The sequence below is a fragment of the Amblyomma mixtum genome, chromosome 1 (genome assembly GCF_055824585.1).
Source record: "Amblyomma mixtum isolate Tamu chromosome 1, ASM5582458v1, whole genome shotgun sequence".
In the NCBI taxonomy this organism is placed as follows: Eukaryota; Metazoa; Arthropoda; class Arachnida; order Ixodida; family Ixodidae; genus Amblyomma; species Amblyomma mixtum.
In genome coordinates this window covers 82,664,491-82,685,490 of record NC_143012.1, presented here as the reverse complement: position 1 = coordinate 82,685,490, position 21,000 = coordinate 82,664,491, and the positions used below count along the sequence as shown (strand labels likewise).

Here is a 21,000-nt window from a genome sequence, read left to right as displayed (position 1 = left end):
TTGCACGACAGAAACTATTTATCAACAAATGCATAACATGGTGAACATAGATACTACAAGGTGTATTTCAAAATCAGATACAAGAATGACAAGACATAAGCACTCAAAATCACTGGAAGAATGTCAGTTCAACACAGACTGTTTTGGACATTCAGAGAATGGAATAACCGCTCATCACTTGCAACTAGTTCATCTTTAGAAATCTTTTTAGAGACATATGAAGCGCACCTACTGGTTCTACAATGTGCATTATAAACTCCATTCTATCTTTTCTAGTGCTGTATCTTAACTAACGATTATTTTGCTTCGTAGTGTATAATGCATTATGGTGTTCTTGTTTGTTTTGTTTTTTACTTGTTACTCTCATTCGTTACCGGTTATTATTATTGCCATTGATAGAACATCGTCTGTTCAACAAGTCGTCGCACTACTGTGTATTATGTACTTCTTTGTTATATTCTGTATTTTGCCTTTACTGCGATGACCCCGATTGTGATTGGCAGCATTTCTAAAAAAATAAATGTAGGCGTCGGCTCCAGTGTGACAGCATCTTAATCACCTCCGGTTTGCACGTACTTCGCATTCCCGTAGCTAAAAGCTTTCACGGATTCGGCTTCCCTTGGCTGCCACATGCTAACCTGCCGCATGTGTTGCCTTTTTGACAGTTCTGAGCGCTTTTCTCCAGACCTGTACGAACCTCTCCGGTTGCGACTGCCCTTCGATGAAAAAAGCGTGCCACCGAACACCATACCGGCGACAGACTCACTCACATTTTTTTCGCACTACTTCGGTAGCGGAAATAAATCGATTCATTGGTTGATTGATTCGGACATGCTCGATAAAACATAGTTGATTGGTTAATTCGGGTTCAATGTCCCATAGTAACTCAGGCTATGAGGGATGCCGTAGTGAAGGGCTCCGGAAATTTTGACCACCAGAACCCCAGGTGGTAGAAATCTCCGGAGCCCTTCACTATGGCGTCCATCACAGCCTGAGTTGCTATGGGATGTTAAACCCTAATAAAGCAATAAATCAATCAACTATGTTTTATCGAGCATGTCCGAATGATCAGCCAATCGAATGAATCAGCCAATCAATCAATTTTTCTAGAGGCCCGTGTACTGTGCGATGTCAGTGCACGTTAAAGAACCCCAGGTGGTCGAAATCTCCGGAGCCCTCCACTACGGCGTCTCTCATAGCCTTAGTCGCTTTGGGACGTTAAACCCCATAAACCAACCAACAAATCAATCAATTTATTTCTGCTACCAAAGTAGAGCGAAAAAAAAATGTGACTTCAGAAAAAAGTCGCTTCACTGCCGCTTGACTTAGCTCTTCACCAATCAGCAACGACGCACTCTAATTTTTCATGTGATCATAGCATGCAGTTTGATTCCTTGGATAAGAAAAAAATTGGCTGTGGCTTGACACAGTTATGCCTGGATGTGCATAGCGAGAGGTACGGTTAATCATATTTAGCCTGGTTATCTCTACGGTTACATCTTTATCGTTTACTTTGGTACGTTGTGTTTAGGTTTTGTTATCTTTATCGTTTACTTTGGTCCGTTGTGTTTAGGTTATGTTATCTATCGACGAGTTATGGTTACATTAAAGACTAGACATTTTTAAAGTGTAACGCATTTATTTTCATAGTGTTCATCTTGTTGTTTCTCAACTGCCACAAACACGGCCCGATGGTCGGTGAAGTAGCAAGCAGCCGTCTCAATGGGTCCGACACAGTACTTTGAGTACAACGAAGCCTGGCTTCTTTCAGTCTCTCCGACTCACTTTCCATACCTGCCGACGAATCCCACCGTGCTGCCCCTTCTATATATACGATGCAGCACCGGCTCCTCCTCTGTTGTTGCAACGCAGTTTCACCGGCTTTTCTCTGACGTCATGCCAGATGGCGCAGCGAGCGGCGCTGCCAACTGCGGCGGTTGCTAGGCAACGGCTCAGCTCGCGGTGCGGCCACCGGCCACAGCGAAACGGCGAGAATACAGCCAATGTAGCTCTCGCTACAAAATAAGCAAAATACACCCCCCAACACTGAAATACCTCCCCATAACGTGTTTTCAAAACACGTAAGCTACTCGTCGCGTTTGAAAACTAGGCTTCGCGAAACCAAGCTGCAGTCTCCTGTAAATGCCTACCCGATGCAAGTGATCCCGCTGAACTAAACGCGAACAGCATCGGCAGGAAATATTTCACCAGGGCAGACATGTTAGGAATGCGCTGTTCAAATGCCTTCGCGAAGTGCTTACTCACCATGTTCGAGCGTGATCCTTCCGTAAAGACTCTCAAACTTCTCCTTATCCACGTGTTGCTTGTCGACGAAAGGCGAATTCACTAGAGTGATAGTCGATCCTTTGTGGCCCGTGATGTTCCTCAGAAGGGCAGTGTTGAACATGTTCAGGGACAGCAGGGCACTATAAGGGCACTGTCCGTTGAACCATACGAACGCTCTGCGCATTGTGAAAAGAATAGCACATTCTGCGGCAATCTGGAACTTCCAAGAGTTATACGTATTTTGTTGCTCACACAGGCTTTCTTTTTCAAATGATAAATACTATGACTTCGTCAGCTATTGCTGCATTTTCGTAACAACTAATCATACATTTAATAATATCCGTAGTCCTGAAGTTTGACAAATTAAAAACAACTCATTGTTATGTTCTACATGAACTGAGATATGTAAGAAGACTGTAGATTTCGCATTCGAAGTGTAGCGATATTTGTCCTTTCAGAAGCGTACTTTCCAGATGCGTATTTAGATTAATACTGTGTTCTTTGTTTCGCTACAAAGCTAAGACTTCATATATTTCATTTTACACATGTTTTACTTTATACTTCGCACCGTCATCATATCGGCTGCGCTCATCGTTGGACAAAGGCCTTGCGTGTTCAACTCCGATCAGCGCAATCGTACGGCAGCTGCAAGGTCACGACGGGGCCCCCCTGTATACTGGAGACGCGTCTCGAAGCTAAAACTAGGGCACGGGCTGATAGATGGCGGGCGCGCTAAGGCACATGTAGGCACATACGAGCATGCACACAGCGTCCACAATACAATCGCTTTCTAACCCTCCCGCCGAGACTCGCGTCGCCATTGGACAGGCAAGGAGAGAGACATCCAGAAAGCTCGAGTCCCTTTTTTCCGGCCCGGCACCGCCGCGGGCGGGATAAGTGAAGAGGGCATCGCGCAACACACTCTGTGTTACGTGCTTTACGTCGGCAGCAGGTGTAATTTTCTCCGAACTTCTCGAATCGTCAACAGGGCTTACGGGGGAGATCCCTTCCCCGCTACGGTGGGTTTTCCACATGTGTGCCAATTTTTCTGACACTGTACGGCTCACTGCTCATCGTCAGTGTTCCAAATATTTTGAAGGCGCAGAACCTCAGTCTTCACTGCTCTGAAATTTCTTCACTGCTTAAAGTAAATCCCTTGGGCTCTTTACTTTTGGTAAGGACTGTGCGTGCATGAGGACGAAGCGTTCAAAGGAGGAGGTGAGGACTAAGGAAGCTGTGAAGAAAGCTGTAGAACAAGATGTCCCCTCGACCAGAAATCGTTAGTTAAGAGGAGCCGGGTTATGATGGCGACCAATGGGTTCTCCTACTCAACGCACCTACTATTTCTGCTCATAATAAATGTTTTTCCTCCTCCTGTGGAACAATATGACGCGACTGGTGAGAAACGTGGCTGGCTCCATAATACCGGAAGAGGCGTTTGTACTATAGAGGATAGAACATGGCCAGTGTTGATGATAATGGCGATACATTTGTAATACGTCCCTTATAAAAAATCGTCTATAGACAGTCTATAGACGTATTAAAGACTGCCTTTCTAAAGATATTTCTTTTTGTATGTTCATAGTCTACAAACTGTCTATAGATAAAAGTCAACTAAAAGCGTGTGGCCATAAATCTATAGAATGTTTATAGACTGCCTATAGCAGTTGTATTGCCTATAGCCTATTCTCTATGATTTCTATAGAGAGTCTATAGACCTTATAGACAGAAGTCTATGGACCGTCATAGACTGCCTAAACAAATTTTTGTAAGGTGTTGGCTTGCTAGAAGTAAGGCTACACTCACATTATAATCGAACTATTAGTCTGGCTGGTACTGGCGCATACGCAGCCCTCAAAAGTATAATTTTCGACATATTCGGCGCTCAAATTCCTGCTGATGATTTCAAGGCAAGATAACGCTATTTGAGGAGGCTCTTTTCCCTGACGGGCCTCACGGGTGTAAGGTAAGCTGTATGAACAAGATATCCCAAGGAGCGGCTGCGAACCTGTTGTCTCCGAAGACGCTCGCTCCGTACTGGTACTCGTAGACGTAGGCGCGGATGCTCTGCTGGGCCCAGAAGAGCAGCTCCCGCTCCACGAAGGTTGTCGTCGGCGAGAAGACCCGCACGGAACGCTCGGACATGTGAGGGAGCAGCACGGTGTTGGCGAACTTCTTGCTGCAGAGATCAGCGGTGGGTTGCGCTGGTACAGCCTTTGTCAAAAGTTTGGAGCCCAGGGGGTTTGCTTCCGAGCCTCACAGTGTGGTTCGTGATGCATCTCCAGCGCTACAAATTTCCTCTGGGTAAGAAGATTTCTGGTTCTGCCTCCTTCAATGGGTAGGACTTCCCAGAATGCTTCAGGAGTCGCACTGCAAGGCTAACAAGTGAACCCCCTGGGCTCTAAACTTTTGACAAAGACTGTACGTGTTTTAAAGCGGAAGCTTTACTAGCCTAGTCAAGCCAAGGTCACAGGCACCGCATTTTGACCTTCAAATGGAAGAGCGTGTTGGTAGTGTGGCAGCCACGTGACATATCTTTTGTCATTCCCTCCTCTATCCCCTTAAGGCCGGTTCAGTGCCCCGAGATGTGAGAGAGATACTGCACCATCTCCTTTTCTCAGAAACCAAACCAAACAAAAGAAGTGTGCCGCCGGCGTTCATTGCGTTCAATGGCGTTGCGGTTGCCAACGTTGTAGAGTCCGCTGAGTTTGACGAAAGAAAAGGCGCACAACTGCTCCCTGGGTCAGTGGACACTTCAATCTCTTTCATGTACGTGGCGTTGATGTCCATCTAGTAGTAGTAGTAGTAGTAGTAGTTACAGCAGTAGTAGTAGTAGTAGTAGTAGAAGAAGCAGTAGTAGTAGTAGTAGTAGTAGTAGTAGTAGTAGTAGTAGTAGTAGTAGTAGTAGTAGTAGTAGCAGTAGTAGTAGTAGGAGTAGTTACTAGTAGTAGCAGTAGTAGAAGCAGCAGCAGCAGCAGTAGTAGTAGTAGTAGTAGTAGTAGTAGTAGTAGTAGTAGTAGTAGTAGTAGTAGTAGTAGTAGTAGTAGTAGTAGCAGTAGTAGTAACAGCAGTAGGAGTAACATTAGTTTGTTTAAAAATAATAACAAAAAGAAGGGAAAGATTTCTGCTAGCCCCGGCATCTGCCATCGTTACGGGAAGCACCTGAGCTGGGGCAGCGGAAATGAAGGGATAGCAGGCAGACTGGAGAAATGAACTCAAAGAGTTGAGGGGACAGGCAGAAGGGTTGGGGGGAGGGGGTAAAGGGTTGATATATACAAGTAACCTATTTACATTATACAGTGTCCACCTGCAAAAACGAGATATGGCTCACCAGAAAAAATGTGATTTCGCTAAATATTCCGTGCTTAGCAATGGTAACCGACAGCAAATTTTTTACCTTTTCTCCATACTGTTTGTGCATGCAAAAAGTTGACATTGTGGGCCTCATTATCATATAGCTGATTTTCTAAGTTTAATTGGTTAGAGAAAGAAAGCCAATATGAAGCAAATCATTTTGATGGAGGTGTGGGTATACAGTCGATACAAGTACTTTATAATGCGAATGCACAGCCGTGGAAAGCGCTTGTAAGCTGCCTTTTCAGCACGACGTCCTCTATAACGGAGGCAAAGTTGTTAGTCGGCCCCCAAACGGATGTATACGGGACTGCTACGTTCGCCTTATTCTCAGAACGAGAGCTGCAGAGCAGGCTTCTTCAAGCCAACGTTACTAGATTACCTGGTCAGTTTGCAAACTCCGCTGCAGCTCGGCGGCCAAACGTGACCCCACGCGTGTCCCTCTCGCGTGGTGGCGCTATCGACGCTGTTGGCCCGGTCCGGCCGGTCTCTCGTCACACGAACTACCGCTATCAGACGAGCGCGCCGTGTTTCACGCCACTTTACGCCGGCAATTCCTGTTTAGCGAAGATATTTCCAAGATAGGGCACAAATATTACTCTGAATGTGCAACTACAGTGGCATTAAGGCCGCGCGAACGGTCCTGGGCGGTAGAGGTGCGATCGGGATGTCTGAATCATTAGCTATTTCGATGAGACATCTGGATCTTGGTCGGGTACAGCTTTTTGTTTCATTTTCTTTCCTGCAAACTAAATGACTCTTTGCTTACGGCGGGCCACTAAACGGTAGATGAGTCGCATGTTGCCGAAAATATCGAAACGTAAGGCAAAGTACCATCGGTTAATTTGAAACAAGACAGTCAGTGATGCATACGGGATTTTTCAAGGGAGATGCAGCAATACCACCGTGATACTTCAACGTTATTAAGGTCATAAAACGCGAAAAATGACGATAATAGCAGAGGTAAGATTGGAAGTAGTTTATTCAGTTCATATAAGAAAAAAAGACATATACATCTTAATGGGAGCCACTTTTAATGGGCCAAACAGTTAAAAGAGACGTGCTTTTTTGTTTCCAACAGCCACCTTCTCCTTGCTCTCTAAACGGTGATTAACATCTCTAGGGGAAAAGTGCATTCTTGTAGCAATAACATACTTCAGTATCTGACAAGTGAATGCCGACATGTGTTTAGCACAACCCAAGCGAGCAAGGCTGCACTTGTCTAGCTCTTCCAGCACTTTCCAGAAAATGTTTGCAGCCTTGGCGATGGTCAGTGTGAATTGCGGTCGCACATTACGTAGAACGCTTATCTTGCCTTGCTTTGGGAGCAGACAGGTCTAGAGCTCGGCCGCACCGACTCACGGACGCATAGCTCGGGTGCACCGACGCTGTTGCGCTTCTGTGTTGAGTTGCAGCCGGAGCCAACGCCGCACGAGCTACGTCGCTCGAAACGCACTTATATAAATCTGGCGAGGACACAGAGGAGCAGCGATCAACTTTCAGCGCAGTTTAACACCACCAGAAAAAAAAAAACGCCTGGCAAAAACACGCTTCGCTGTAGTCTTCGCTGACGTGGTCAGCGTGAAGCCGGTCAAACAGCGACGAGAGCGCCCCGCTCGGTGGTACAGGCAAGGGTGACATCCTCGGCGTCGGAGTTTTCAAACTGGAAAAGTAATCTAGTAACGTTGATTCAAGCGGAATGACGCTGCCATCGGCATCGATTTTGTAGCCCGTGATAAGAAAGATCCGCGTTCACGACCTGCCCAATAACAGTGTTATCGTTGGACAGAAAGAACAAATACTAAATAGTAAAGCCCGTGAAGCTCCGCTACAAGTTTGTGTCCCCGTAAAGCTCCGCTGCCGCTCAATTCATGTCCTGCACATTCCTGTCGTTTTTTTTTATTCTCTTGTTACACGCCGTCCCAATCCGGAGTGGTGCTCTGATGAAGTTATTTATGCATAGCCCACTATTTAATATATAACCTCAGTTTGCAGTGAAGTTCCGCTTATAAAGACAAGCCACCCGCCCTCCACAAAATTGTTCTAATGTAACGAGTTGTGAAAACTTTACTTGTTGCTAAGGCAAGGTACACAGAAGACGAAATTATAGGCTGGGGTCCTCCAGTCTGGTTAGATACAATCAACTATTAAAACGTGATTTCTCTTACCGCACAAAGTCGTTAATGGAGTGATAGACCACCCTGCGAGTCATGGTTCATTGTTGCCAACAGTTGTTGAAAAAATAGTATCCTACTATAGCCCAACCAGCGAAGCCCCGTTCATAAAAATAAGCCCCCACCCCCCATAACGTTCCACTAAAGTATCGAGTTGTGAAAACTTTGCTTGTCGCTAACGAAAGGTAACCCCAAGACGAAATTATCGGCTAGAATCCTCCAGTCTGGTCAAATACAATCAACTATTAAAACGTGATTTCCTTTACCGCATAAAGTAGTAAAGGGATTGACAGACCACCCTGCGAGTCACGGTTCATTGCTGCCAGCTGCTGTTTACAAAGCCGTATCCCACTATATATAGCCCCGCCAGCGGCTTAGACAAGGGCAGCACGGGAAACGTCCGCTAAAGACGCCATGCTGCTCTTGTGCACCGTTGGCACGCACCTCGCATTGTCGGCCTCGATGAATCCGTATGAGACGTCGAAGAATCCCTTGGGCGTGTACGTGAAGCTGGAGGCGGCCAGGGAGCTGTGACGTGGCAAGAAGTGGCCCTCACACAGCACCAGCAGCACCATGGACGCCACTGGGATGCCCACGGACAGCGGCTTGGTCCACCACACGCGCTTCCAGATGGAGGCGCGCTTGCACAGTAGCGCCAGCAGCACGGAAAACACGCCGGCATTCGCCGACCGAGCCGTGCAAAGCTGCTTCACGGACTCCATCTCTGCAAAACGGACGCATGCGCTTAGAGCAAGTTGTGATGAGAGGTCATCATAATCATCATCATCAGCCTCACTACGCCCACTGCAGGGCAAAGGCCTCTCCCATGTCTCTCCAATTAACCCTGTCCCTCGCCAGTGGCGGCCAAAGTATCCCCGCAAACTTCTTAATCTCGTCTGCCCACCTAAACTTTCTGCCGCCCCTGCTACGTTTGCCTTCTCTTGAAATCCACTCTGTTACCCTTAAGGACCAGCGGTTACCTTGCCTTCGCATTACATGCTCAGCCCAAGCCCACTTCTCCCTCTTGATGTCGACTAGGATGTCATTAACCCGCGTTCGTTCCCTCATCCACTCCGCCCGCTTCCGGTCCCTTAACATTGCACCCAGCATTTTTCTTTCCACAGCTCACTGCGTTGTCCTTAACTTAAGCTGAACCCTCTTTGTTAGCCTCCACGTTTCTGCCCCATAGGTGAGTACTTTTTTGGTGTGGACTTTTTTGTTGAGGGATTTTGGTAAACTGCCATTCCTGATCTGAGACAACCTGCCATATGCGCTCCACCCCATTCTTATTCTTCTAGTTATTTCCTTCTCATGATCCGGATCAGCGTTCCCTCCCTGCCGTAAGTAGACATATTCTCTTACTACTTCCAGCACCTCGGTACCAATTGCGAACTGCTGTTCCCTTGCTAGAGTGCTGAACATTACCTTGGTTTTCTGCATGTTAATTTGTAGCACCACCCTTCTGCTCTGCCTGTCTGATTCATTTGATCATGCTTTGCAGTTCTTGTCCTGAGTGGCTTAGCAAGGAAATGTCATCAGCGAATCGCAATTTACTTAGGTATTGTCCATAAACTCTTATCCCCAATGATGGGAGGTACCTCCGTTCTAATTGCTACACAAACAGTTGCAGACACGTCCTGGAATCCGCATAATATCGGAAACTGGTGCAATTTCGTACGCTTTCCATATAGTTACCAAGTTAATGTCTCATCTTTTCCTAATGACATCCTGGTTTCCATACCGCGTGTACGATGTCATGCACAGTCCTTATAAAAGGTGGCAGTTCGGGCTTGGCTTGTCATGGCGGACACGTAAATTTCGACCACCTGGGAAGGTTGTGCCACAGTGCAGTCTCTTTCCTCGTAGTATGCACTGCTGCACTTTCTATTATGACAAAGGCGCTGTTATGCAAAACTTGCTACAGCTTTTGAAAACATAACTGATTTCTAAGACACCCCTCTTAGAAACAGCTTTCTCCGTCGGCAGGATATTAGTCCCTCTGGGTCCAGCTTCCCTTTTACTGAGAATAAAAAATTCGATGCGTAAGGTCTAACACGAACAGTAACTGCCGGTATTCAGGGCAGCGGTTTCGGAGAAAAGTTCAAAATTCCTTCACGACAACCTCGTGTCAGTTCGTTTCAGTTTGCCACACATAATGATTAAACCAGTGTCGTGTGACGTCACACCAATTATATACTACAGATCCAGATCCGTATTTGACAGAGAATATCTTAGGATACGAAGATTCCCCGACGCAGTCTGATTATGTCTAAGAACCTCAAATAGAATTTTAATCACATGACCTGAAGTCAGTGTTCCGGTGTGGGCTAAAGGTGCACCAAAGAGGAATCCGAACACGCCTTTTTATCGAATGAACTCAATCTACACGTTCCGACCATTCTTAAAAACTTCGAATTATTCTTCCGTGTGGCCGATTTCCTTAATTCAAATCGCATTAAACGTCCCGGCTCCCCCCTTGTTTGCACTCACCGCTGAAGGTAGGAGAGTCAACTAATGCGTGGAGTGCCTTTCAGGCAGTCGCGTGCAGGCTTCGCTTTCATTTTTGTTTTGTTTTTTACTTTCCCGTGAACAAAGAGATCCCGTCAGAGACAACATAGCTGCAAATTAGGCCCACGGAAATAAAAACACGCGTGGGCTTTCGCCGACCGCTACGCATCGCTCCGCCGATGGCAGAGCAGCAAGCCGACACGGCACTGGCTGAGCTCAACTCTACGCGCAGCGGTGAGTTAACAAAAAGGCGGGAACAATGACATTTCATCCCATTTAAATTAGGAGAATCGGCCGCACAGGACCACAATTCGAAGTTTCTAAAAATTTTCGGAACGTGTAAATCGAGTTCCCGCGGTAAAAAGATGAGTTCACATTCCTCTTTAATGCACCTTTAACAAAATGTAACGTTTATGCTAGAGCACGTTGATTTGTGATTGACTAGAAGCAGCGTAACGGCACATGGCCTAAGAAGAGAGCAGAGGGCAGAGTATAAACGGGCACAAAACACCCATATGTGGTGTGTATAGGGATCCCAGGGTAGCGATTGATTCGATAGCAACGTTACTTTCTCCAAAGTATGGTACGCACTTGCCATATATGTACTACGGATTTAAACAATACTACAGAAACTCGACGCTCTCAACTTCCACTTTCATTGGCCATTCTTTTGTCGCTTTCTTCTGAATATGCGTTTGAATTACATATCGCTAACTTTCTATATTAGTAGATATTTGCCTCATGATAGGGAAATTACAGGAAGAATAAGAATGGGGCGGAGCGCATATGGCAGGTTCTCTCAGATCATGAATGGCAGTTTACCAATATCCCTCAGGAGAAAAGTATACAACAGCTGTATCTTACCGGCACTCGCCTACGGTGCAGAAACGTGGAGGCTAACCGAAAAGGTTTAAACTTGAGTTAAGGACAACGCAGCGAGCTATGAAAAGAAAAATGATAGATGTAACGTTAAGAGATCGGAAGCGGGCGGAGTGGCTCAGGGAAAGAACGTGGGTTAACGACATCCTTGTCCAAATCAAGAGGAAGAAGTGGGCATGTGCAGAGCATGTAATGCGAAGGCAAGATAACGGAGTGGATTTCAAGAGAAGGCAAGCGTAGCAGGGGGTGGCAGACAGTTAGGTGGGCGGATGAGATTACGAAGTTTGCGGGGATACTGTGGCCGCAACTGGCGAAGGACGAGGTTAATTGGAGAGACAAGGGAGAGGCCTTTTCCCTACAGTGGGCGTAATCAGGCTGGTGATGATGATGTTTACGAGAAGATATAAGCAAAATCCGGACGTATACGGGCCAGGGTGCCAGCCCTTGATTTGTGTCCCACCTTGTTTCTCTTTGGCCGCGTCCACGGTCGGCTCTTTCGGTGTCGCGGCGCGAGTATCGCCGGCGCCTGGCTTCGGCTTCGGTTCGTTGGCAGTGACCATACTGAAAATGGAAAGCAAAAACAAAGCGCGGAGTTCGTCACGTACTCTACTGGCTTTTACCGGCTGCGGTAGCCGTCTGTCAAACGAGAACTGGAAACGTAATATGCGTGTTTGAACAATTGACGCACGGGGAACGCCAAATGTCGTTGATTACAATGAGGAGGAGAACTCAATTGATAATTCCGCCGCGATCATCCCTTTAAAGTTAGACGTTTCACGTGCAGAACATTTATCTATGCGCATTCATTCTTACCACGCACAATATCTGACTGGAACACTCTGCCTTCACATATCGCAACCACCACTGATCCTGATAAATATTTTAAACTTATATCTTCAATAACTACTGCTTAACTCTTCGCATACATTGTTATTTTATTTGTTCATGGCTTCCTTTTTTGCAGGGTTTGTGACTAAAAAGATTCATTGTATTAGTGTTCTGTTTGTATAATTTTAATAATGCAGTAATCTTCGTTCTTTGCCGCGCTGCCATTCTTTTGATTCTTTTGCTTACTTATATGTCATGCAAAGTGTCTTATTTGTGCTTTTGATTGATTCTTTTGCTTACTTATTTCATCCAGTGTGTCTTATTTGTGCTTTTGTTGTTTGTTTTATATTTGTGGTTTTTCTTTTATTCTGTTCATTGCCTGTGCCCCCCCCCCTATGTAATACCCTCTCGAGGCCCTTTAGGGGTATTCTGTATAAATAAATAAATAAATAAACTCATGTAAACCCAGCAAACTCTTTAAATGCCGTATTTTTTGTATCCTTAATCGCAGCTTGTAAAAAAAAAAAACATTGCGAGGACACTTTGTCAACTAAAGTGTTGAGAGGCGAAAGCAGAGGACCCTATGCCGTGACGACTTCCGGTGGATGTGTCGTCACACCGTTCCCGTGGCAATATCGATACCGAAATTGTATATCTTTCGGAGATCATAAGTGTTTATTACGGTTAGTCACACATTTTCCCATCTAATTTGACACAAATCCAACGTTTTTTCGACCATTCCGTGACAATAGAAAACATAGAAAATAAACTTTAAATGTTGTCATATTCCTTGATATGAGGAAAGCGTTTGACTCGGTCAACCATAAGATATTGCTTGAAAAGATGCAATGTTATGGAATACGCGGCGTTCCTTTAACCTTATTTGCTAGCTACCTTGACAACCGATCTCAAACAACTATCATTAACGGTATTTCATCTGGGATCGGTCAGATTGTGTCTGGTGTGCCACAGGGCTCCGTTCTAGGACGAACGTTGCTCTTATTATACATTAATGATATCGTCAACCTTCGTCCAGCAGACAACATTATAGTCTGTGCAGACGATACTAACGTATTTTTTTCAGGGCTAGATAGTAATATTTTGCAAGCAGCCTCCAATAGTTGGTTATCCCAATTGTCTGTTTGGTTAAAATCAAATAGGTTAAAACTCAATGTCAGGAAAACAAAGTACATACTGTTCAGAGCCAAAAATAAGGAAGTTCCGAACAACTTCCAAATTCACTTCGAACAAGCTTCGATAACTCGTGTCAGCTCTACAATGTTCCTTGGAGTCATTTTTGAAGAACATTTACTCTGGACAGAACATGTAAACTACGTCTGCACTAATATGGCTCGCTCTGTTGGTATCTCAAAAATAAATTCCGCACGATACTGCCTCGAAAATTCAAACCACAAATTTATTTCTCTCTAGTCTTTTCGCATGTACAATATTGTTTGTTGATCTGGAGAACGACTACCTCAACCAATCTTGTGAAAGTACTGACTTTACAAAAAAGAGCTGTACGAGCGATTCATAATTTACATTACAGTGAGAGCACGGGTCCTTCCTTTCTCAACCATAGACTGCTTACCATCACGGCCGCTTACTACAAGAAGCTTGTTGTTTATGTCAGAAACCTTATGAAAGGAAACTGGCAGACTTTTGAGAGCACATATTTAATTGCCCAAACAGCATACAGTCTTAGGCACCCTCAATACCATGCATCCAAACCCCGTACAAACTATGGGTTCCAAAAACTGACTCACATAATTCCTCATACAATAAACACCTACCCATACTTAGCAGAATTGTCACTACAAAATATGTCCGAGGTCACATTTAGGAAAACTATTCATGAATATTTTTGTTATAGCTAGTTGTGGTGTGTTTTACCTAATCAGTTTTTGTCTTTGTTATGTTTTGCTCTTAGTTTTGTTGTTCTTAGCACTATGCATGACTGATCTTTGTTTCGTTGTCAATATATCCGCTGCTTTCTAGTTTCTGTTACTTATGGAAATTTTGTACTATTGCCAAGTGCCACTTTGTTTCTTTTTTTGCGGGGGATGGCAGGCCTCTGTCAGGCGCTACTAGGCGTCTTTAGCTTGCTCTCTCTTGTTTGCAGTCTCTGTACTGGCCAAACGAAACCAATAAATGAAATAAATTCTCACTATGCCGTGACGACTTCCGGTGGATGTGACGTCACACTGTTCCTGTGGCTACATGGACGTCCGCGCTATTTCGACGAAATTTAGACATTTTTGCCTATAGTTAATTAACTAATTATTCTACAGTCATCAACCTCGGCTTCTGGGCTCCTTTTTTCCTCTTCTATTTGAAGCAGCCATAGGTGTTTTTCTATCTCTTTTAGTTCCCGAGTTAAACCCGTGTGACACGCTTTGTTAACGGACGGACGACGGTTCGAGCCATTAGGCTTACGCCTTGGAAAAAAGCTTGTGTCGGCTAAACCGCAGGCATAATCATGGTGAAATCTGACGCGCGTCGTGGCATTTGGTGGTCCATTTTTTTTTTCATATAATGCTTCAGTAGAGTAGTTTCCTGATTGGATCAAAATTACAGAATTTCGCATCGTATGCTGCTTCGAAGAGCCAAAACAAGCGGCACACGCAGAAATGGTTCTGGTCAATCTCGCTTTTTCCTCTGGGTGAACTACCTCTTCTCCCATGCTAGACAAGCCGTCAAGCCAGAGTAAGCGAGATTGCGCTAGCGGAACCAATGCTACGTCTCCCGCTTTTTCTGGCTCTTCGTAGCCGGAGACGATGAGGGTTACTAATCATTTTGATTTAATCAGGCAATTACTCCACTAAAGCATAACGTGATAAACAATTCACCACCAAATGCCACTATGCGCGACAAATTAGAGCATGAATATTATTAGCACAGCCGCGCCACCTCGATCGTGCTAAGCAGACTAAACCATACGGAGCTCCACGTGCTGCGGTGCTAAAATATTCTAGCAAAAGCTTTCGTTGTAAAACACAATGGATATGCGACTAGCATACCTCAACACAGTCGATAATGGCTATGGATTAGTCTACTTCTCTATTTTAGTCCCCTTATAATCTCCACTAGAAGTACCTGCAGCTGTTCCATAGCACGCAGAGTGAAATAATAACGACTCCATATTTTCCTGCGGTTCCTAGTAGTGAGCACAAAAATAAATTAGCTGAGGTTTAGCCCTGGTTAAACCGGGCAAGTTGCGTCAGCAAGCAGCAACTGCTATGCTGTTGTTGTTGTTGTGACTGAGAGAAGCATGAAGAGGAAATTGCACGGGCCTGCTACTGGCTCGAGCCAAGCCACCACCGCTGCCACGTGCAGATAGAGGAGAGTTAAAAGATCAGAGGAAAAAGAAAAAGGAAAGAAAAGACGCGCGTCGCAGCAACAACTGCGTACGCCGGAGCGGACGCTGCTCAAAAAGAAGCGGCCGAAGCCGCACTCGCCGAAGCGAGAACAGATACTCTTTGCCCGAGGCGAACGCGCGTATTTATTCCCCGTTTCCCTCCCGCTTCCTCTCTCCACATTCCGACTCCTACGTTGAGAGCGCGCGACTAGGCGCGCGGCAGCGGCGGCGGCGCAGCGACGGTCCTGCCGCCTGGTGGAGCGGCAGAAACGGTTGCTATGGCAACGGCGCTCCATCTGTTTGACCTCGGCCACAGCAGGGAGCTACGCGACGGCTTGAAACCTGGCGCAGTATAGCTTACGCAATAAAACCTCCTCGCACCTTATGTAGACATCCTCCAGCGTACAGGAGCTGATACTCATGAATGCGATGCCGAGGACCATGCGCCTCTTCTCCAGGTAGTGCAGCATTCTGGCCATGCGGGAGGCTTGCTGAACGGGTCCACCACGGAGCGATGGAATTCCGTAGGAACGTGGAAGAGAGCAGTGTAGCCAATCAAACGTCATCAAGCCAACAGTTGCGAGAAGTGATAAGCCGCGAGAAGCTCATAAGCAATGGTGATGTCAACGCGCCCTCTATTTCAATACCAGCCACATTGCTCGCTTCGCAGTTCAACCGGTTAGAACGCCTCGGTTCGCATCTTCGTCGAGATGTGGCGCCACGTACGTGGAGTGATGATATACGTAATAATGCGGACTACTGGGATGACGACGAATGCTATTGTGTAATGTTCCAGATCACGCCGAAGAGAACAAACATTTGCTTGTGCGTTTCCCTGCCCCATGTCTTATGCGGTGCTCCCTCACCTAACTGCACATATGGAGCAGGCAGGAAGGTTTAGGGAATGGAATAGGGGAAGAGAGAATAGACAGACGGAGAGGGCTCAATTTGTCGAAGCCAGCTTGAGTGGCTGCCATTGCAATCAAGGCGACATTTTGTTGTTCTGTACTATTTCCGTAATTCATGCAGACGATGCGTGCCTCTACGCCTATCTCCGTGGCGTCGTCATTCTGTGCGCTTCTGTGTCATTCACTACGTTGCATCTTTTCACAACGGATATCAAGGGTGAAGAGTGTTGGTCAAATGTTTAGGGGAATCCCTCATGGTGGAGTAGATTTGTAATAAGAGAGTAATTACTTATTGATCAATTCGCTCTCGCCCTACCACAAGCTTGCCGTCCCGGTTATTTTATTTATTTTATTTATTTATTACATACTGTTGGCCTCTCTTTGAGGCCGTAACAGGATTGGGTGCACATATGCATGAAAAAGTACACAATAAAAGACTGCAGAGAAGGAACTTTTCACTCTTGACACATGGTGACAATATTAACCGTTTTGAAAGTGGTTTGCTACCTTCGACACGAATGCTTCAGGAGTGAGCTGGCTTACAATTTCAGAAGGCAACATATTCCATTCACGGATTACATGCGGGAAGTATGAAAATTTGAATGCATCACTGTGGTATCTATATTCAGATAGATGTTTTTCATGTTTTGTTCTTGTGACACGTGTATTAGGCGTAAGCAGGTATCTAGTTTTATCAAGTTTTGCGTCGTTATTCAAGAGGAGGAATAAGAACTTAAGCCGCAACAGTCTAGCTCGTGTGTGAATTGTAGATAGGCCGGCTTTTTGTAGCTCAATTGGTAGAGCGACTGCTCCGGTGGAGCGGAGGTCCCGGGTTCGAACCCCGGATCAGGACGAATTTTTCTTTAACTACGAAGTTTCTGAGAAAGCTGTATAGCGTTCCTTTGTAGCCGCGTGGCTGCGCTTGGGTAGATGTCAGTGAGTAATTACTCCTTGATTACAAGTGTGAAAACGTGGCAGAACGAAAATGGCAGGTTTTAAACTAGTTAAGCCGAGTAGATGTGCGAACGCGTGTGTTTAGCCTGATTGGCTCATGGTTTTGCCTTGCTGGGTTGCCGAGACGTCTGGCGACGACGTTAGACTCAGGTTAAGCTCTCATAGAGGTTAAGCTGATCTTATCTGCTCGCGCCGGAAATGAAAGATGATGAAGACGCCGATGTGGAATGCACAGCGTGAGAGTACTTTGAGTTCAACACGAGGCGTGGTTTGCTGCGGCGATAGCACAGTGCTCTCGAGGAGTGGCCAGCTAAGCTGACATGTTCGCGCCGCCACGGGTTCGAATCCCAGTCACGGCAGTATTTTATTCGTTATTTATGTATTTCAACCGGATGAACATTAACTTCACGTCGCTGTTGCCAGGCAACGGCTCCAAACCGGCTCCATTCTTTCCCCGGCCTGCGAACGACTGGAACGGCCTTCCCCGAGAACTTGCTGCCATCACATGCCAATCTTTGTTCCTCGAAAGAATCAAGCGTGTACTTGCTCAGTGAAAATCTTATGTTTGTGTAACTTCAACTTATCTGTTACTTATTCTGTTTTTCATTTCTGTGTGCCCCATCCCTTATGTAATGCCCTCAACGAGGGTATTTAAGGTATTAAAGTTAAGTGAAGTACAATCAGTTGAGAAGACTCTTGGTCAGAGCTGGTGAGCGCATGACTGCTTTTGCGCTGGTATGACGTAGCTGCTCCTTACCTGCAGTGAGTCACTCAGATTGAATACCATCTCGAGCTTGGTGACGCGTTTCGGCTCAACTGCACCCATGTGGTACTGGACGACTTTTTTGACGTCACGGTCCCTGCGGAGCAAGATCTACTGCTCGTGACACGTTAGAAAAAAAAAAACCAAAGAGCGTGATATTGTTTCATACTGAAGACGCCAGCAGTAGAAGAGAGCTTGCGTAAGGTGTGCAAACCAAGCGGGGTGTGCTTTATACAGACTGAATGATTCAGTGACCGCCAACGAATAGAAAGCCCGGTCGTCCTACATGAGGGCTAAAAAATTCACGGTTATGGATGGCCTGAGTAAGGTCGTCCATAACGATTCAGAACCAGAATGAGTTGATTGGATTAAAAGAAAATATAAGGTGAACAGATTTATACAGAAGGAGGTCCCGTAGTCAGTGACTGTACTGGGACATCCTATATCAATGAGTAAAACAGTATTTAGTGATTAAACACAGCAACTGCTGCATAAACTCAATGAACAGTTGTGCAGTTATCGCAAACGGCAGCTGTACAGTTAATAAAGAAAAGGTATGTGCAAACAAATATAGGCTTATACAAGCAGTGAATACATGGAGAAGTTATACAAGATAAAACAACAACAGGAGAGTTAAAAAAGTAAAAGGTAAACTTGCGCTTGGAACATATAATGCACAGTTCACAAATAAGCTATTCACTCCTGTGCAGCTAATTAAAAATTGTATATTTTGGAAAACAAGTTTCATAATTATTATGAAGAAGCCCTCCTGAAGAAGCAGGAAGAATCCTGCCCTCAATCAATCAAATAACACTATAGTGAATATAGTGAATCACTAAACTAGCGCCCCGCCGCGGTGGCGCAGTGGTTACGGCGCTCAGCTGTTGACCCGAAAAACGCGGGTTCTGTCCCGACCCCGGCGGCTGAATTTCGATGAAGGCGAAATTCTAGAGGCCCGTGTACTGTGCGATGTCAGTGCACGTTAAGGAACCCCAGGTGGTCGAAATTTCTGGAGCCCTTCACTACAGTGTCTCTCATAGCCTCAGTGGCTTTGGGAAGTTAAACCCCAATAAACAAACAAACTAACTAAACTAGCTTTTTTCAATACAAGCTTATGATCGGCCATCTAATCGTGTTATGAATCAGTCTCTCTGGCAATAAATCCGCTCGTTAGTGTGTAGATAAAGTAGGCGATCACGCATTTATCGACCACCAGACAGTGTACACGACCCCACACCTGAAGTTAGCCAGCTTGGTGAAGCGCAGAAAGAATCCGGAGTCGAAATTCGTCTTGAGCCAGGTGGGCGATGCGGCGCAGACCACGCGTCCTTCGCGCATGACGATGAGGCGATCGGCAAGCACGTCGGCCTCCTCGATGCTCTGGGTGGTGACCAGGACGCTGCTGCGACGGCTGATGCGGGCCAGAACCTCCCACACCTCGTGGCGGCCCTTGGGGTCCATCAGTCTGGTGGGCTCGTCGAAGATCACCAGGGGAGTCTTGAAGGAAGTGCATTGTATTCTTTAGTATTGTATTCGGTTTTATGACTCATATGCATTTCACACCATCATGCACCGAACACATGGAATAATTTCTTTCAAAAGAAATTCAGGGGCCACTTTGGCTCTCTGCAAGGCGAAAGCCTTTCCATGGCGCACTGTTTGGCATTGACTGCGAGACTGTTTGTGCCGTACTAGTGCTTTGACTACTCATTTTGACTACACACTCTGACTGCCGACTTTGACTGCTTCTTTAGCACGACTATCTTTCTGCTTCGACGAGTTCGGTTGTATCCATGGCTCTGTTCGCAGTAATGAGGTATGTGATGTGGTCACCTACAGGCGCCTTATGCCCCCTGTCGGAGCGGACGACAACTATTTTATTAGTTGTCGTCTGCTCCACAATGGGGCGCCAGGCATCCGTGGGTGACCTCATTACTGCAAATCCGCGTACTCTGACGTCATAACCATTTCGACCAACCGAAAAGCGTGACACCTCTGCTGACTGACTGACTGACTGCTGACAACCTTCTGTCGACAACGATGAGGCATTAAAGGCTTTTGCCTCAAAATTGTGTCCTCGGTGACAGTCCTTGTCCGGACAAGGCTCCGGGGAGCCCAACAAATCACATAAAGACCTTAACCTTCTTAGGCCTAAGAAAATGGATGAGGTGCATCACGAAATGTGCCAAAGCACAGGGTAAGAACTTTTAGGGTTTGTAGTTATTCTGATATTATAGCTTAAGGTTGTCGCTTCTTTCAGGAAACTAAAAACAGATGAAATGTGTACTAGCGGATCATCTCCTAAAAGTAAATTGGGGTGTGGACAAAATGAGCGGTAGTCGCCCACAAACGTTGTATGAATCATCGTGCTCACTTTCTGCTGTTGTGTTTTCCGCCGTCTTCGCAAGCATTCGGAGCGCTAGACTTTGGAGTATGTGATCTTAAATTCAGTGTGGAATATTTCAGCAACCGCTGTCCAGACTCCTAATCGCTTCTAAGTAGGACACTTATACAGGTAGTCAATAAAATGAAATGTGTTGCTTCTGTATCATAACAGTATTCATTCGTGGTCATGGTTAAAGAATGCAGCTCGAAAAGACAAGGACAAACGAAGAAGTGGACAGGTGTCCTTATCTTTTCGCGCTGCATTCTTTAACCATGATCACAGACCAACAAGTCCAAGCAGCCACTTTAGTTCATTCGTTGTATCGAAAATTAGAGGCTGGCAGAAACGAATTGAGTCTTTGCCAAAAGTAACCGTGCAGCCGCGATGGCTGCGGGAGCGGCCCCCCAGCCAAGCGGCGGCGCTGCGGTCGCCGGCGCTGTCCGCTGGTTCCCGGCTGCAAGTGTAAAGTGGGTGACGTAAGCCTGCGCCCTCGTTCTCCATCCTTGAATGACCTGAAGGCGGTAGTATGTTCGGCGAGCAATTCCCCGCCTTCGGAGTGCTGTCCTACTGACCGCCGTCGCTCGGCTGACAGCTCGCTCCTG

At 46.0% G+C, this 21,000-nt stretch overlaps 1 protein-coding gene across 1 annotated transcript in view; it reads right to left on the bottom strand.

The window, feature by feature from the left end:
• Positions 1-21,000, bottom strand: part of LOC149366988 (phospholipid-transporting ATPase ABCA3-like) — a 104,018-nt gene that overhangs the window by 30,439 nt on the left and 52,579 nt on the right. The window contains exons 13-19 of the mRNA XM_089572464.1: positions 19,250-19,509; positions 18,007-18,109; positions 15,769-15,878; positions 11,662-11,762; positions 8,259-8,538; positions 4,295-4,465; positions 2,266-2,462 (exon numbers count right to left, since the gene is read on the bottom strand). Of these exons, the coding sequence (XP_089428590.1) occupies positions 2,266-2,462; positions 4,295-4,465; positions 8,259-8,538; positions 11,662-11,762; positions 15,769-15,878; positions 18,007-18,109; positions 19,250-19,509 (1,222 nt within the window). The remainder of the gene's footprint in view (positions 1-2,265; positions 2,463-4,294; positions 4,466-8,258; positions 8,539-11,661; positions 11,763-15,768; positions 15,879-18,006; positions 18,110-19,249; positions 19,510-21,000) is intronic.